Source organism: Aulonocara sp. 'chitande type north' Nkhata Bay, linkage group LG4 (assembly GCF_057382095.1).
Source record: "Aulonocara sp. 'chitande type north' Nkhata Bay isolate Kocher_YH1m ecotype deep benthic linkage group LG4, A_spYH_male_GT1.1, whole genome shotgun sequence".
Taxonomy (NCBI): domain Eukaryota; kingdom Metazoa; phylum Chordata; class Actinopteri; order Cichliformes; family Cichlidae; genus Aulonocara; species Aulonocara sp. 'chitande type north' Nkhata Bay.
In genome coordinates this window covers 37985542-38004995 of record NC_141347.1, presented here as the reverse complement: position 1 = coordinate 38004995, position 19454 = coordinate 37985542, and the positions used below count along the sequence as shown (strand labels likewise).

The 19454-nt window shown below is 44.2% G+C and overlaps 1 protein-coding gene across 2 annotated transcripts in view; it reads left to right on the top strand.

The window, feature by feature from the left end:
• Positions 1 to 19454, top strand: part of syngr1a (synaptogyrin 1a) — a 153405-nt gene that overhangs the window by 10340 nt on the left and 123611 nt on the right. Inside the window, exons 4-5 of one of the 2 annotated variants that reach the window (XM_086290421.1) lie at positions 5262 to 5403; positions 8108 to 9558. In XM_086290421.1, the coding sequence (XP_086146547.1) occupies positions 5262 to 5384 (123 nt within the window). In that variant the 3' untranslated portion in view covers positions 5385 to 5403; positions 8108 to 9558. Of the gene's footprint in view, positions 1 to 5261; positions 5404 to 8107; positions 9559 to 19454 lie in introns of those variants that run through there. The other variant, XM_086290422.1, reaches the window with a different exon arrangement.

Genomic DNA, 19454 nt, shown 5'->3' with positions numbered 1-19454 from the left:
CAAGAAAGAGGAGGAGCCATCGTGGAAGGACAGGCCACTATATGGCATGTACCAGACAGAAGACAGATAGAGGACCTCCAGAAATCCTACCAGTGGCTGGACAAAGCTGGACTGAAAGACAGCACAGAGGCACTAATTATGGCAGCACGGGAAGCAGCTCTGAGCACAAGATCCATAGAGGCTATCACACCAGGCAAGACCCCAGGTGCAGGCTGTGTAAAGATGCCCCTGAGACAATCCAGCACATAACAGCAGGGTGCAAGATGCTAGCAGGCAGGGCATACATGGAACGCCATAACCAAGTGGCCGGCATAGTGTACAGGAACATCTGTGCCGAGTATAACCTGGAAGTCCCGAGGTCAAAATGGGAGATGCCCCCAAGGGTGGTGGAGAATGACCGAGCTAAGATCCTGTGGGACTTCGAGATACAGACAGACAAAATGGTGGTGGCTGACCAACCGGACATAGTGGTGGTAGACAAACATCAGAAGACGGCTGTAGTGATAGATGTAGCAGTTCCCAATGACAGCAACATCAGAAAGAAGGAAGACAAGAAGCAGGAGAAATACCAAGGGCTCAGAAAAGAGCTGGACGAGATGTGGAGGGAGAAGGTAACAGTGGAACATGCTTTATCCAAAGCTCACTCTCTGTGCATTCACTCGCTAATTTACATTCACAGTATTCACTCACTGCCTCTTTTGAGTTTTACTAGCTTAGCTTAGCTCATAGCGAAGTCGCTAGCAGCATGGCCTATTCACCTGTCCCTCCTGAACTTTCCTGCTCATTGTGTCAGATGTTTAGTTACTCCTCTGCCTCCTTTAGCAGTAAGGATACTTGTAACAAATGTAGCATATTTGCAGCTCTGGAGGCTAAGATCACTGAATTGGAGACTCGGCTTTGCACCCTTGATACACCTGTAGCTAGCCAGGCCCCTGCAGGCGGTGCACCCAAAGACAGCGTAGGTCCTGCTAGCTGTTCCTCGGCAGACCCCAAGCAGCTGGGGAAAGAGGGCGGCTGGGTGACGGTGAGGAAGAAGCATAGTCTTAAACAGAAGCTCCAGGTACACCACCAACCTGTTCATGTATGTAGCAGTTTTTCCCCACTTGGTGACACACCCACCGGGGGTCAAACTCTGGTAATTGGCGATTCTGTTCTCAGACATGTGAAGCTAGAGACACCGGCAACCATAGTCAATTGTCTTCCAGGGGCCAGAGCAGGTGACATTGGCGGAAATGTAAAACTGCTGGCTAAGGGTAAACGTAAATTCAGTAAAATCATAATTCACGTCGGCCGATTGACGGAACACCTGGTTATGTCAATTGGAGGTCACTAAAATCAATATTGAATCCATGTGTAACTTTGCCAAAACAATGTCGGACTCTGTAGTTTTCCCTGGTCCCCTCCCCAATCAGACCAGGAGTGACATGTTTAGCCGCATGTTCTCCTTAATGTAAGGAGCTTGGAAAGAAAAGCGTCTGGACTTCTTTGAGTTGCTTGAAGATGTTTCACCTCTCATCCGAGAAGCTTCTTCAGTTCTAAGGTCAAATGGTGGAGAGTCCCAGATTTAAACACAGTGGGAGTATCCCCCCAAAGAGGAACAATGGACCCCCCTGATGATCCTCTACCTAATCACATGATCCAAGGTGTGAAAACGGGTGTGGGTCACAATCAGCCAGGGTTTCGGGTGGACTCATCCTGAAACCTGGCCCCACTCTATTATGTGATTTCCTGAGGTCAGATGGCCCAGGATGTGAGTGGGCGTTAAGGCGTCTGGGGAGGTCTGGGCATTCCTTGCTGCACTGTACAGTATACACCACATTGTTAAGTTTGTGTTTAGGAGTTTTGTGTTTGGGATGAAACAGTTTCTGTCTGAGTGTGTTGCTGGGTCTGAAATCTGGGTCTGATTTCCTTTATATGTAAAAGAAACACTTAAAACATGTGGTTATCCTAATTGGGCATTTATAAAGTCAGCAAAGAGGCACAGAAAAGAAGATCAGACACCAGCGAGGGAGGATAAGAAGGACAGACGCAACAACATTGTCATCCCCTATGTAGCCGGTGTATCAGAGAAACTCAGGAGAGTTTTCTCCAAGCACGACATCCCAGTGTATTTCAGACCCAGCAACACGCTCAGACACAAACTGGCTCACCCGAAAGACAAAACTCCTAAACACAAACTTAACAATGTGGTGTATACTGTACAGTGCAGCGAGGAATGCCCAGACCTCTACATTGGAGAGACCGAACAGACACTTCACAAGTGCATGGCACAACACAGAAGAGCCACCTCCACAGGACAAGACTCAGCAGTCCATCTGCATCTAAAGGTCAAAGGTCACTCTTTCGAGGATGCCAATGTTCACATTTTGGACAGAGAGGACAGATGGTTTGAAAGAGGAGTGAAAGAAGCATCTATGTCCACTGTGAGCGACCATCTTTGAACAGAGGCGGGGCTTACGACACCAACTGTCTGCCATCTATAATCCAGTTTTGAGTTCCCTCCCCAGACGCCTTAACGCCCACTCACATCCTGGGCCTTCTGACCTCAGGAAATCACATGATAGGGTGGGGCCAGGTTTCACAATGAGCTCACCCGAAACCCTGGCTGAATGTGACCCACACCCGTTTTTACACCTTGGCTCATGTGATTAGAGGATCATCAGGGGGTCCTTTGTCCCTCTTTGGGGGGATACTCCCACTGGGTTTAAATCTGGCACTCTCCACCATTTGACCTTAGAACTGAAGAAGCTTCTCGGATGAGAGGTGAAACGTTTTCAAGCAACTCAAAGAAGTCCAGACGCTTTTCTTTCCAAGCTCCTGTCATGGCTCGTAGGATGAGCTGTGTGGAATTGTTAAAGTACCCAAAATGCAGGCACTTCTGATGTGGGGAAGCTTTATTAAAGGAGGTGGAAAGTATACAAGGCAAGGGTGGCGAAAAACAGAACTGGGTAAACCTAAACTGGGAAAACTAAAGAGCAAACCATGAAATGATAACCAAACGTGGAAAAGGACAGAGAGATGCAGACAGATGCAGGGAAACCACTAAGGATGACGGAGGAGATTAACGCAGACGAGCCAGCAACAGGCAGGAGAACACACAGGGCTTAAATACACGCAGCAGTAATCAAGGGATGGGAGACAGGACAGGAACACACCTCGGAGAAATCACAGCTGACGTGGCAAGGGAACTGTAAACTGAACACACTCACATAAGACAAGGACCTTCAGAATAAAACAGGAAACTTACAGACACAGAGGACCAGACAAGACACTGAACTTAACAGACAGACTCACGAGCAGACACAGTGACACCATGGACAGACAGAGGGAACATAGGCAGACATAAAACAAAACTCTTAACACATAGCAAACCTAAACAAGACATAACAGAATAAACAAGAACATAAAATAATATAAAGAAACACAAAACACTCAGTCCCCAGACTCAGGACCATGACAGCTACTTAGACTACGATGGCCTGGATGACTGAGAACCTTCACAGACATGTTCTCCTTAAATTGCTGGCTGTCTGAGTGGTGTCCCAGAAATGATGTGGGCTTCATAGATAATTGGCAAACCTGGAGGAAACCTGGTCTTGTTAGGAGAGATGGCATCCATCCCACTTTGGATGGAGCAGCTCTCATTTCTAGAAATATGGACAAATTTATTTAACCCCCCAAAATATGACTATCCAGAGTTGGGACCAGGAAGCAGAGTTGCAGTCTTACACACCTCTCTGCAGCTTCTCTCCTCCTGCTATCCCCCCCCCCAAAAAACCCATCTCCATAGAGACTGTGTCAGCTCCCAAACAGACAAAGTAACTAAAAACCAGCAACAAACAACTTAAACATAAACAATCACAAAGAAAGAACAATACAGTATCCACATCTGAACCAAAGAGTAAAACAGTGAAATGTGGATTATTAAATATTAGGTCTCTCTCCTCCAAGTCTCTGTTAGTACATGACTTAATAATTGATCAACAAATTGATTTACTCTGCCTTACAGAAACCTGCTTGCAGCAGGATGATTATGTTAGTTTAAATGAATCAACACCCCCGAGTCATTCTAACTACCAGAAACCTCGAAGCACAGGCCGAGGGGGAGGTGTGGCAGCAATTTTTCACACCAGCCTATTAACCCTTTAGAGCCGGTCGGAGCGGACACGCTCTGTTTTGCGTAACTATTTTTAAATCCCGGTAGCAGTGCAACCACGTAAGCTAGCGCAATAATTTTTTTTGCATATAAAACCGGAGGAGTTGTACTTACATCTTATGCCATCAGCTTGTCCTCGGTCACAGTTTCCTTCCACATATAGCTTTGCAAAAACTGCATAAAAAGCACTTGCAGCAACAAAAACATAATATTCCAGAAACACGCTTTGCCGATCCGATCAGCTGTTTGTAACACTTCCTACGTCCATCAGCGTGAACTATCGCATGTCCGGCATGACCTGCCCGAAACCGGAAGTGACGTCATTTTGAGGAAATGTAGTTTTTTTTTACCATCGTGGCCTTATGAGCCTATACTTGTGTTTTTAAAAGTTATGTTTGACTTTATGACTTTCTGTGTCGTTTCTGGGATGCTTAGGACTCATATTGCACTGGTGGAAATATTTTATTTTGATGCATATGCTGTTATTTTGCAAATTTGCACTATAATATATTTTTTCGTTTTTCCTGCAGTATATGAAAATTGGTGTATCTCAAAAATAAAACTATGAAGACACTTAAAATAAATTTCCTTTGGTGGGAAACTAGTTTGTGCAACTTTTTTGTATTTACAGTTTTGAGGGATAAGCCTCTTAAATTTCTCTAACTAGAAATATATGTTAAAAAAACAAAAACGATTTTAAATTTTTTTGTAGTTTATTGCACTTTTTTGCAACTTATGTAATTACTATGCACTTAATGCAGACATATTATTAAAATGTGGGCTATAATGGTTGTATTGATGTATAGCAACTTGAAATGCTCCAAAAAATGGCTCCACAGCATGTAAAAATATAATATAAGCTCTGGCGGACTTGGTTCTATGGTAGGTCTTAAAGGGTTAATCAACCAAATACCCAGACAGACTTTTAATTCATTTGAAAGCCTGATGCTTAGCCTCGTCCACCCCAGCTGTAAAACTCAGAAACCAGTCTTACTTGTTATCATCTATCGTCCACCTGGGCCTTACACAGAGATTTCTCTTAATTTTTATCTGATTATTGTGGTTGCTTTTAACAACCCCTAACATGCATGCTGTGTGTCTGCAGGTGCTGCAGAGCCTGCTTGCCATCCACAGGTTCAAATTGGGAGCCGACACCGTCATGTTCAACCAAGACTACGTGGATCCTAATCCACACGAACCCATGGAGGCCGCACCCAGGACTGAATAAATCCCTTCAGATGTGCTGGGTAGTTTTTGTTCGATGGATTTTTGTTCTTATGGTGCATTCAGGGACTCAACATAGGCACTTTCATTGAAAATGAGTTCCTCTGAATCAGCAGCCAATCACAGTCCAGAACATGAACAGAAACAACATGGCCAGAAATGATCTAAATCCTCCACTTCCTGCTGAAAAATCACTACCATTGTTGTACAAGCAGCTTCATGGTAAAAGGCTGATCACAGTTACTACACTTTTCAGAGACTTTTCTGCCCATTTTTAGCTTCAACCTCCTAAGACCCGAACTCTTCCACGGCATGCATTTTTAATTTCTCTTTGATATTTGGGCATATTGGAGCCCGATGAATGTAAAAACAAAGAATTACCAGATTTTTTTTTTACCTTATTTTTGTTTTTAAGAAAAATAAGAGCCGCATACGAGGATATTCGTTTAAAATTTTGATAGAACAGTAGCAGTATAATGTCCTCGTAAGTGAATATCAGGCCCTTGTAGAGCAAAATTGAGTAGTTTGGTCTAAATAACCCAAAATGTGATGTCCACATATGTGGACACAGGTCCTAGGAGGTTAAAACAGTCACAGCACCCCGTGCTGCTGCACCAAGCTAAGCACTAGTGATGTGTTGGTTGCGAACGAAATGGATCTTAGAGCCGACCCTTTGAAGTGAACGACGCGAGCCGGCTCCTTATTGGGAGCCGTGTTTTTTTTCTTTCTCTCACCCTCCCTCTCTCTGTCGCATTTTTTCCCGCTTCACTCCGCACGCGAGCCTTGTGCTTTGCGCTGAGCGGAGGGGGGAGGGCCGGTAGTTACACTCGCAGTAGCACAGGAACAGAGCGGGAGGGAGAGAGAGAGAAAGAGAGCAGGGACAACAACGTCACATTAGAAAGGTATAGTAATCATCCACAACTATTTTCAGTTGCGGATGATAAAGGATTCAGAAAGTTTATTCATGCACTGAATCCTATGTATACAGTTCCAAGCAGGAAAACATTCTCCCAAAAATCATGCCAGGCCTGTATGACAGAGAATGTGCATCTTCTTTTTGTTTTGCACATTTTAATTTATATTTTACTGTGTTGTGGTTTGCAGTGTTTTGTGTTGTTTCACTCTAAATTTGTTTAAAAGAAAAAGCTGAAAATTTAAATAGTTAAAAGTTGAAATCTAAATAGTTGCTTTTTGTATTTTATAATTGTTTTATTGCATTTTATGTGGCGTGAATAAATAAAAATAGATTTACGGTGGCCCCTAGAGACAAAGCACGTACAAACACCAAAACACGTACAATCGCTTTCAAGCCCCACTGCAGGTACATCCACCGTGGGTTCCAGCGAAACCTCAATACCAATGACACTAACTCAATAGTGTCCATCTGGTCCAAAACTTGTCATCCTCCCTGCAAAACCGATCGGGGTGTTGTCCACAACATGCTGGTCCACCTTGTTAGGGCAGCTAAGCCTACTGTCACACATGGTAATTCCAGCATCAACTGCAGTCTATTAATCATCCACTCTCTTACTGGTAAGGGGCATCTCGTCCAGGATCTCCTCTCGGACCGTAAGTTGGATTTTTCTTTTGCCTGACTGAAACGAGGCAACAGCCTAATGATTTTGTTTCACTTAATTACTCCACTCCATCTGAGTTTGTTTATATCTAATACCTCGCAACTCCGGGAAGGGCAGCGGCCTCGCGATAATTCACCGCAAGCGCTGGAAAGTTCTCACCTGTCTCTGCCCCTGTCCATGAAGCCAGATAACACACACCAATTAGTTAAACTGCAGGAATGTCTTAAAGACATAAAGACCTGGATGGCCGCTAACTTTCTGCTTCTTAATTCAGATCAAACTGAGGTTATTGTACTCGGCCCTGAAAAGCTTAGAAATATGGTATCTAAGCAGATTCTTACTCTGGATGGCATTACCTTGGCCTCCAGTAACACTGTGAGGAACCTTGGAGTCATTTTTGACCAGGACATGTCCTTCAATGCACATATTAAACAAATATGTAAGACTGCGTTCTTCCATTTGTGCAACATCTCTAAAGTTAGAAATATCCTGTCTCAGAGTGACGCTGAAAAACTAGTTCATGCATTTATTACTTCCAGGCTGGACGACTGTAATTCATTATTATCAGGAAGTCCTAAAAACTCCCTGAAAAGCCTTCAGCTGATCCAAAATGCTGCAGCAAGAGTCCTGACAGGGACTAGAAAGAGAGAGCAGATTTCTCCTGTTTTGGCTTCCTGTTAAATCCAGAATTCAAAATCCTGCTCCTCACATACAAGGTCTTAAATAATCAGGCCCCATCTTATCTTAATGACCTTGTAGTACCATATCACCCTATTAGAGCACTTCGCTCTCGCTCTGCAGGCCTACTTGTTGTTCCTAGAGTATTTAAAAGTAGAATGGGAGGGAGAGCCTTCAGTTTTCAGGCCCCTCTTCTGTGGAACCAGCTTCCAGTTTGGATTCAGGAGACAGACACTATCTCTACTTTCAAGATCAGGCTTCAAACTTTCCTTTTTGCTAAAGCATATAGTTAGGGCTGGACCAGGTGACCCTGAATCCTCCCTTAGTTATGCTGCAATAGACGTAGGCTGCCGGGGGATTCCCATGATGCATTGAGTTTTTCCTTTCCAGTCACCTTTCTCACTCACTATGTGTTAACAGACCTCTCTGCACTGAATCATATCTGTTATTAACCTCTGTCTCTCTTCCACAGCATGTCTTTATCCTGTCTTCCTTCTCTCACACCAACCAATCACAGCAGATGGCCCCGCCCCTCCCTGAGCCTGGTTCTGCCGGAGGTTTCTTCCTGTTTAAAGGGAGTTTTTCCTTCCCACTGTCGCCAAAGTGCTTGCTCATAGGGGGTCATATGATTGTTGGGTTTTTCTCTGTATCTATGAAGCGCCTTGAGGCGACTTTTGTTGTGATTTGGCGCTATATAAATAAAATTGAATTGAATTGAATTGTATTCTAAGGTACCACAAACACAGCTGACAGGCACCTTCAGACAGCCTACTTTAACCCCCCGAGTATAAACTCTAGATGAACATCTAGAATTTATACTCGGGGGGGCAAAGAAAGTGATTAAACGTGTATATTTTTTGTTTTCCTGGCCCTGAGCAGTCTGATAATTCAGGTTAAGTTTAAAATGTATTGAGAGGTACTGAAGTGCAGCGATGCAGCATTTTCACACAGCAAAGTCAATGTGTTGAGAGTTGTCCCACCTGTTTCCACCTGCCGGGTGCTGCCGGGCAGACAGAGGATGGACGCCTGATGGAGCTCTGTGACTCAGAGTCGGAGTCATCGCTGCGTCTGAGCTGACTGTGAGACGAACATCTCTGACACTGTTGTACCTTCCATCGCTGCAGACCACGCCGGAGTGTTTATCCTGGATTCTGCTCCTGGCTCTGCCTTCCTGTCATCACCTGCTCTGACGTGACTGCGGTGAAAATTACACCTGCTGCTATTTTTAGCAGCACTGCTTCTGAAACACGCTGCGGTGCGTCTGGTGGGATCACAAGCACCGACCTGAGTCAGCGGCTATAATTACTGACACCCCACACACATACATCCACGCTCCTGTCATTGTATAGAGCTTTAAATTATCATGTCACATGTGACCTCTGACCTCTTCATCAAGGTCAGATAAGGTCAAACTTTCATGAAATGTCTTTTATCTTTGAAGCTGCTTAAAATTTGCTGTCTGTGTTTTTCATGACTGAGCAGCTGAGGTGTTGTGTCGTGGACCCAAAAGCAGACACGGCAGAGAAAACAAAGTATAAAAAAAGCGAGCCGTTTATTAAGGCTGATGTCAAACAGACAACAAGGCGAGCTGGGGAAAAACTAAACTAAAACCTAAACTGGGATAAACTAAAACTAACTATGACATGGTACATGAACAGGAATCAGAACATGTGCATGCAAAAACTGTGATAAGAAACATGAACCTGAAGCACAGCATGAACGTAATCATGATGACCTGATACAAACAGTCGACCCGACCCCGAACAGAGGGAGACAGAGGACTTAAAAACACAGAAGAGTAATGAGAGAAGTGGAAACACCTGGGAAACACAGTCGACACAAATGAACATGAACGCCACAGGGGAAGCAAAAATAAACACACTGAACACGGAAACACTGGACCCTTCAAAATAAAAAAGGAAACGTAATGGGACGTAGACATGACAACACACAGACATGAAACACATGACAGACTGGGGAGACACGCGAGAGACACGTAGATAAAGCAGACGAAAGCACGGACATAACTAAAGGTGAAACACAGAGGACAGGAAAAGAAACCAGGAGATGGAATAAAGATAAACTAAAGCTCAACTAAGACCAGCTCACAATAATAACACTAGAACATTCTCTCAGTATAAAAATGCTGGGTCACAGGCAATGTTCCCTCTAATGTTTCATGTGTCTGAGCGAACGCACAAACTCCCTGAGCGGACACTTGGACCACTGTGAGCGACAGCAGGCGTGGTCATTGTGGTCACGCCAGCATCGAATCCATCCAAGTTACATGGTTATTAAAATAATCAAATTACAGCATTTACATTTATGTTAGACGACTTTTAATTAACTGCTTTAGCCCACTTACAATGACAATTTCTTTAAAAAATTGTTAATGACCTGTGCAGCATGTTAACACTATTGGAAGTAAAAATAACTTGAACTCCAATTTTGAAAACACAACTTTCTTTCTTTTATAAAGCTCTGACTTGTATTATGAGTCTGTGGTCTGGGAGAGAGTCTGTAACTCTGTCTGCAAAATACAGGATATAATGACCAATGTTGGGCAATTAATTATATAGTTACTTCTTAAAAAAAGTAACTGAGTTATACAAACAACTAAGTTTTTTGCAGCTGTTTACCTAAAAATGCAGCCAAGGCGTTTTCCTTATAAAAATATATATAAATATAAACAACGACAGTATTCAGGAAGAAAACCAAACATTGCAGATATTTTTATCATAACTCTGGTTTTACGTGTCCGATCAACACAATTTAAAAACTGGTACAGGGAGTGCAGAATTATTAGGCAAATGAGTATTTTGTCCACATCATCCTCTTCACGCATGTTGTCTTACTCCAAGCTGTATAGGCTCGAAAGCCTACTACCAATGAAGCATATTAGGTGATGTGCATCTCTGTAATGAGAAGGGGTGTGGTCTAATGACATCAACACCCTATATCAGGTGTGCATACTTATTAGGCAACGTCCTTTCCTTTGGCAAAATGGGTCAAAAGAAGGACTTGACAGGCTCAGAAAAGTCAAAAATAGTGAGATATCTTGCAGAGGGATGCAGCCGTCTCAAAATTGCAAAGCTTCTGAAGCGTGATCATCGACCAATCAAGCGTTTCATTCAAAATAGTCAACAGGGTCGCAAGAAGCGTGTGGAAAAACCAAGGCGCCAAATAACTGCCCATGAACTGAGAAAAGTCAAGCGTGCAGCTGCCAAGATGCCACTTGCCACCAGTTTGGCCATATTTCAGAGCTGCAACATCACTGGAGTGCCCAAAAGCACAAGGTGTGCAATACTCAGAGACATGGCCAAGGTAAGAAAGGCTGAAAGACGACCACCACTGAACAAGACACACAAGCTGAAACGTCAAGACTGGGCCAAGAAATATCTCAAGACTGGTTTTTCTAAGGTTTTATGGACTGATCAAATGAGAGTGAGTCTTGATGGGCCAGATGGATGGGCCCGTGGCTGGACTGGTAAAGGGCAGAGAGCTCCAGTCCCACTCAGACGCCAGCAAGGTGGAGGTGGAGTACTGGTTTGGGCTGGTATCATCAAAGATGAGCTTGTGGGGCCTTTTCGGGTTGAGGATGGAGTCAAGCTCAACTCCCAGTCCTACTGCCAGTTTCTGGAAGACACCTTCTTCAAGCAGTGGTACAGGAAGAAGTCTGCATCCTTCAAGAAAAACATGATTTTCATGCAGGACAATGCTCCATCACACGCGTCCAAGTACTCCACAGCGTGGCTGGCAAGAAAGGGTATAAAAGAAGAAAAACTAATGACATGGCCACCTTGTTCACCTGATCTGAACCCCATTGAGAACCTGTGGTCCATCATCAAATGTGAGATTTACAAGGAGGGAAAACAGTACACCTCTCTGAACAGTGTCTGGGAGGCTGTGGTTGCTGCTGCACGCAATGTTGGTGGTGAACAGATCAAAACACTGACAGAATCCATGGATGGCAGGCTTTTGAGTGTCCTTGCAAAGAAAGGTGGCTATATTGGTCGCTGATTTGTTTTTGTTTTTGAATGTCAGAAATGTATATTTGTGAATGTGGAGATGTTATATTGGTGTCACTGGTAAAAATAAATAATTGAAATGGGTATATATTTGTTTTTTGTTAAGTTGCCTAATAATTCTGCACAGTAATAGTCACCTGCACACACAGATATCCCCCTAAAATAGCTAAAACTAAAAACAAACTAAAAACTACTTCCACAAACATTCAGCTTTGATATTAATGAGTTTTTTGGGTTCATTGAGAACATGGTTGTTGTTCAATAATAACATTATTCCTCAAAAATACAACTTGCCTAATAATTCTGCACTCCCTGTATAAAGTCCACACTTTGTCTGTCAGTTGTTCCGTCTGTCCTGCAGATTTTCTGTATGCAGAGACCGCGCCAGCAGTGCGCAATTGCACATGTGCGCAGCTTAGAGGGAACATTGGTCACAGGCCCAGCCCCCTGACAGTGTTGGCATTATTTATAAAATGATAATGCTATATGGTGATTCCAAATGTCTCATAGTGATGTCACATTTGACCTGGGTGGGCGATTCTTCTTAAAAGGGGCCACATGACAAACCTGAGTTGCGTTGAAAGTGAAGTTTGCAGTATATTAACAGGGATTACTGATTTCTAGTTCATTTTAACTGTTCAGTGATAATAATCCAGTCTGTCTCAGGCGTGAACAAGGGCTCTAAAATCTGGTTGAAGGTCCCACCCGATGGTTGCTGGCATAGAATCCAGCCCCTTCTTTAAGGTTTTCAAAGACATTTCATCCAGGAAGCTTGTTCAGTTCAAAACTAAAAGGTGGAGAGTCCCAGGCCCAGACTTCAGTCCCAGACTGAAGAAGTATCTGTCTTCAACAAATGAAAGAAGTCCAGTCGCGTCCTTTCCAAGCTCCATACATTCACACTGTCATCTTTGCCCTCAGCAAACAGACAAAGTTGTCACGTCTGCATTGTGTGCTGTGAATAAATAAAGCTTTGGACATACTAACCATGAACATCATTACAGCCACACACAGAGACAGCACACTCATAGAGAAAAGCAGCCATCTTTGAATGCAAACAGGTGAGTCTGCAGATGGATGAGAGAAAAAGATGACTGAAGAAGAAAATGCATCATGGGAATCCCCGGCAGCCTACACCTACTGCAGCATGACCAAGGATTCAGGGTCACCTGGTCCAGCCCTAACTATATGCTTTAGCAAAAAGGAAAGTTTGAAGCCTAATCTTGAAAGTAGAGATAGTGTCTGTCTCAGCTGTAGAACAATATCAGAAGAACATGAAGCTCCAACTTCATGGTTCTGAGCTAAGCTGAAAAAGTGCTCAGTAACCAAGATTAGAAAACTGACCTCAGACCCTGTCTCAGCAGGATCTGGACCCGAGGTAGAGACCGTTTGTGTGTGAAAGGGTCTAATAACAGGTTGTCAGCCTGGGTGTTCTTTTAGCCTGATCTTTGGACACAAACCGCTTGGAAGCCTCTGACCTGAAGTCAGCTGAAGGTTTGTGGTGGCATGTCTGGATGTGAACGCTCGTGCCTCAGGTAAGAGCTCGGTATAATAAGAAAACCACAACCTGTCAGCAGACGATTACCTGATGAGACTGTAATCACAGCCAACGCGCTGACTCAGCAGCGCTTCATTCATTCATCAGGAATGTTTGTGATGATGCTTCAGATGTTCATAAACTAAAATAGATACAAGGTCATTGTTGCAGAGCCAAAACCTGCTGTCACTGATTGTGACCTGGAGCCAGTTCATCACACAGGGTTCAGTCCCAGAGAAGCTCAGCGAGGCCGTGAAATCCATAGACGTTCAATTCATCTCTCGAAATAAGACACACAACTACAACATGGGAAAAGACCCAGGGAAACCCTGAAAGCCATAAATTTCACACCCGAGCCTCAACTCTGATGTCAGAGGAGGCTGAGGGATGATGTGACTGAGTAGGTGGAGATACTGTGTCACTTCGCCCTCTGCATATCCTCCTTCACTACATCCATCAACCTCCTCTGAGGTCTTCCTCCTGTCCTCCTGTCTGGCAGCCCCATCTTCATCCTTTTTCCAGTAAATCCACTCTCCCTCGTCTGCACATGTGCAAACCATGTCAGCCTTTCTAACTTTGTCTCCAAGCCATCCATCACAGCGGGTCACACCTCTGTCTTTAAACCTTCCTCTCACTCTAGTCACAAAAGGTTAAAAATCAGCTTGCTCACCATCAGCTTCACCTGAAAGCGCCAGTCAAAGCTCACAACAGTTTCACTGGAAACATCTCAGATGATACTTCTGCTTCTGATGTCATTACTGTTACTACTACCAAAATTACTTCTGCTCATAATCAGTAAAGTGATCCTGATCTTTGGATATGAGCCGATCAGTGTGATGGCAGTTACAGTGGGGCAAAAAAGTATTTAGTCAGCCACCGATTGTGCAAGTTCCCCCACCTAAAATGATGACAGAGGTCAGTAATTTGCACCAGAGGTACACTTCAACTGTGAGAGACAGAATGTGAAAAAAAAATCCATGAATCCACATGGTAGGATTTGTAAAGAATTTATTGGTAAATCAGGGTGGAAAATAAGTATTTGGTCACCTCAAACAAGGAAAATCTCTGGCTCTCACAGACCTGTAACGTCTTCTGTAAGAAGCTTTTCTGTCCCCCACTCGTTACCTGTATGAATGGCACCTGTTTGAACTCATCATCTGTATAAAAGACACCTGTCCACAGCCTCAAACAGTCAGACTCCAAACTCCGCCATGGCCAAGACCAAAGAGCTTTCGAAGGACACCAGGAAAAGTATTGTAGACCTGCACCAGACTGGGAAGAGTGAATCTACAATAGGCAAGCAGCTTGGTGTGAAAAAATCAACTGTGGGAGCAATCATCAGAAAATGGAAGACATACAAGACCACTGATAATCTCCCTCGATCTGGGGCTCCACGCAAGATCTCATCCCGTGGGGTCAAAATGATCATGAGAACGGTGAGCAAAGATCCCAGAACCACACGGGGGGACCTGGTGAATGACCTGCAGAGAGCTGGGACCAAAGTAACAAAGGTCACCATCAGTAACACACTACAACGGCAGGGAATCAAATCCCGCAGTGCCAGACGTGTTCCGCTGCTGAAGCCAGTGCATGTCCAGGCCCGTCTGAAGTTTGCCAGAGAGCACATGGATGATACAGCAGAGGATTGGGAGAATGTCATGTGGTCAGATGAAACCAAAGTAGAACTTTTTGGTATAAACTCAACTCGTCGTGTTTGGAGGAAGAAGAATACTGAGTTGCATCCCAAGAACACCATACCTACTGTGAAGCATGGGGGTGGAAACATCATGCTATGGGGCTGTTTTTCTGCCAAGGGGACAGGACGACTGATCCGTGTTAAGGACAGAATGAATGGGGCCATGTATCGTGAGATTTTGAGCCAAAACCTCCTTCCATCAGTGAGAACTTTGAAGATGAAACAAGGCTGGGTCTTCCAACATGACAATGATCCAAAACACACCGCCCGGGCAACAAAGAAGTGGCTCCGTAAGAAGCATTTGAAAGTCCTGGAGTGGCCTAGCCAGTCTCCAGACCTCAACCCCATAGAAAATCTGTGGCGGGAGTTGAAAGTCCGTGTTGCTCGGCGACAGCCCCAAAACATCACTGCTCTCGAGAAGATCTGCATGGAGGAATGGGCCAAAATACCAGCTACTGTGTGTGCAAACCTGGTAAAGACCTATAGTAAACATTTGACCTCTGTTATTGCCAACAAAGGTTATGTTACACAGTATTGAGTTGTATTTTTGTTATTGACCAAATACTTATTTTCCACCCTGATTTACCAATAAATTCTTTACAGATCCTACCATGTGGATTCATGGATTTTTTTTTCACATTCTGTCTCTCACAGTTGAAGTGTACCTCTGGTGCAAATTACTGACCTCTGTCATCATTTTAGGTGGGGGAACTTGCACAATCGGTGGCTGACTAAATACTTTTTTGCCCCACTGTAGTTCACTTTCACTGTTTTTCATGTGCTGCTGGTGATGCTTCCAGTGACCACACGGAGGCTCGCTCAGAAATACCAAAATAATGACATCACACCGGCGCTCACAGCCTCAGCACATCCTTTCTACTCCTCCCTGTGATGCGTTCGTGGTGCAGACGTAGAGCTGAGGTCGCTGTACTTCAGCTTCATATGAAAAGCATAGACTGTTTTAAAATCAGGCACACAACTCATGCTGCATGTCTGGATGTGAACGCTCGTGCCTCAGGTAAGAGCTCGGTATAATAAGAAAACCACAACCTGTCAGCAGACGATTACCTGATGAGACTGTAATCACAGCCAACGCGCTGACTCAGCAGCGCTTCATTCATTCATCAGGAATGTTTGTGATGATGCTTCAGATGTTCATAAACTAAAATAGATACAAGGTCATTGTTGCAGAGCCAAAACCTGCTGTCACTGATTGTGACCTGGAGCCAGTTCATCACACAGGGTTCAGTCCCAGAGAAGCTCAGCGAGGCCGTGAAATCCATAGACGTTCAATTCATCTCTCGAAATAAGACACACAACTACAACATGGGAAAAGACCCAGGGAAACCCTGAAAGCCATAAATTTCACACCCGAGCCTCAACTCTGATGTCAGAGGAGGCTGAGGGATGATGTGACTGAGTAGGTGGAGATACTGTGTCACTTCGCCCTCTGCATATCCTCCTTCACTACATCCATCAACCTCCTCTGAGGTCTTCCTCCTGTCCTCCTGTCTGGCAGCCCCATCTTCATCCTTTTTCCAGTAAATCCACTCTCCCTCGTCTGCACATGTGCAAACCATGTCAGCCTTTCTAACTTTGTCTCCAAGCCATCCATCACAGCGGGTCACACCTCTGTCTTTAAACCTTCCTCTCACTCTAGTCACAAAAGGTTAAAAATCAGCTTGCTCACCATCAGCTTCACCTGAAAGCTCCAGTCAAAGCTCACAACAGTTTCACTGGAAACATCTCAGATGATACTTCTGCTTCTGATGTCATTACTGTTACTACTACCAAAATTACTTCTGCTCATAATCAGTAAAGTGATCCTGATCTTTGGATATGAGCCGATCAGTGTGATGGCAGTTACAGTGGGGCAAAAAAGTATTTAGTCAGCCACCGATTGTGCAAGTTCCCCCACCTAAAATGATGACAGAGGTCAGTAATTTGCACCAGAGGTACACTTCAACTGTGAGAGACAGAATGTGAAAAAAAAATCCATGAATCCACATGGTAGGATTTGTAAAGAATTTATTGGTAAATCAGGGTGGAAAATAAGTATTTGGTCACCTCAAACAAGGAAAATCTCTGGCTCTCACAGACCTGTAACGTCTTCTGTAAGACGTTTTTCTGTCCCCCACTCGTTACCTGTATGAATGGCACCTGTTTGAACTCATCATCTGTATAAAAGACACCTGTCCACAGCCTCAAACAGTCAGACTCCAAACTCCGCCATGGCCAAGACCAAAGAGCTTTCGAAGGACACCAGGAAAAGTATTGCAGACCTGCACCAGACTGGGAAGAGTGAATCTACAATAGGCAAGCAGCTTGGTGTGAAAAAATCAACTGTGGGAGCAATCATCAGAAAATGGAAGACATACAAGACCACTGATAATCTCCCTCGATCTGGGGCTCCACGCAAGATCTCATCCCGTGGGGTCAAAATGATCATGAGAACGGTGAGCAAAGATCCCAGAACCACACGGGGGGACCTGGTGAATGACCTGCAGAGAGCTGGGACCAAAGTAACAAAGGTCACCATCAGTAACACACTACAACGGCAGGGAATCAAATCCCGCAGTGCCAGACGTGTTCCGCTGCTGAAGCCAGTGCATGTCCAGGCCCGTCTGAAGTTTGCCAGAGAGCACATGGATGATACAGCAGAGGATTGGGAGAATGTCATGTGGTCAGATGAAACCAAAGTAGAACTTTTTGGTATAAACTCAACTCGTCGTGTTTGGAGGACGAAGAATACTGAGTTGCATCCCAAGAACACCATACCTACTGTGAAGCATGGGGGTGGAAACATCATGCTATGGGGCTGTTTTTCTGCCAAGGGGACAGGACCACTGATCCGTGTTAAGGACAGAATGAATGGGGCCATGTATCGTGAGATTTTGAGCCAAAACCTCCTTCCATCAGTGAGAACTTTGAAGATGAAACAAGGCTGGGTCTTCCAACATGACAATGATCCAAAACACACCGCCCGGGCAACAAAGGAGTGGCTCCGTAAGAAGCATTTGAAAGTCCTGGAGTGGCCTAGCCAGTCTCCAGACCTCAACCCCATAGAAAATCTGTGGCGGGAGTTGAAAGTCCGTGTTGCTCGGCGACAGCCCCAAAACATCACTGCTCTCGAGAAGATCTGCATGGAGGAATGGGCCAAAATACCAGCTACTGTGTGTGCAAACCTGGTAAAGACCTATAGTAAATGTTTGACCTCTGTTATTGCCAACAAAGGTTATGTTACAAAGTATTGAGTTGTATTTTTGTTATTGACCAAATACTTATTTTCCACCCTGATTTACCAATAAATTCTTTACAAATCCTACCATGTGGATTCATGGATTTTTTTTTCACATTCTGTCTCTCACAGTTGAAGTGTACCTCTGGTGCAAATTACTGACCTCTGTCATCATTTTAGGTGGGGGAACTTGCACAATCGGTGGCTGACTAAATACTTTTTTGCCCCACTGTAGTTCACTTTCACTGTTTTTCATGTGCTGCTGGTGATGCTTCCAGTGACCACACGGAGGCTCGCTCAGAAATACCAAAATAATGACATCACATCGGCGCTCACAGCCTCAGCACATCCTTTCTACTCCTCCCTGTGATGCGTTCGTGGTGCAGACGTAGAGCTGAGGTCGCTGTACTTCAGCTTCATATGAAAAGCATAGACTGTTTTAAAATCAGGCACACAACTCATGCTGAGCGTGTTCCAGTCAGCCATAAAGAGCATCAGAGCGGCAGCGCAGGTCAGCTGATCAGAGCCTCACGTTCATTCATTTCAAAGTTCTTGTTTTACCCTCGCTGCACTCCTACATCTGATATTACAGACCCTGCCAAACCCCGGTTTAACCCAGACTTATAAAAATAATAATAATAATGAAAAGAAGAGAGTGCATTTTTTGATGCTTTATTCTGATGAAATGAAACATTTGAACAATAAAAAATAAGAAAAAATGAAATCAGAAAAAGTACAAAAACAATAAATAATAAATACATATAAATAAATAAAGGTATAAATAAAATATATGATTATCAGTACTCCTTGGTGGGCGTGGCAAAGGATTTTTTCATTGGGCGTGGCTCCAGTTGAAGCAGGACCTGTGTATCTGCTGGGTGGACTTTAGGACCCAGATCACATCTCTCCTCAGAGCCTCCCAACCACACGCTGCACTGTCCTGTGAGACACGACAAGATACGCACACTCAGCTCTCATTGGTCCACACACAGTGACTCAAACATGTCATTTATTAAGACGAAGCTTTAATAAAATCTTTAATAATTTTATATCGTTCATTTGATGTTGAATTGATTTAATAAAAATATATTTATTACTCGTGACGTTTTATGAATCAGACTGCAGAGATCAATTTTTACCTGCTGCTCAATGACTGCTGTGACGTTACTGAAGTACGACGACAGCAGACCTGATGCTTCCTCGTCCGAGGGCAGCTGCGGAGACACGGACCGTCAAATCACAGCAACAGGAGGCTGGTTCTACAGGGACAAGTTCTACACAGGCTGATTCTACATAGGCTGGTTTTACAGAGACCATCAGACC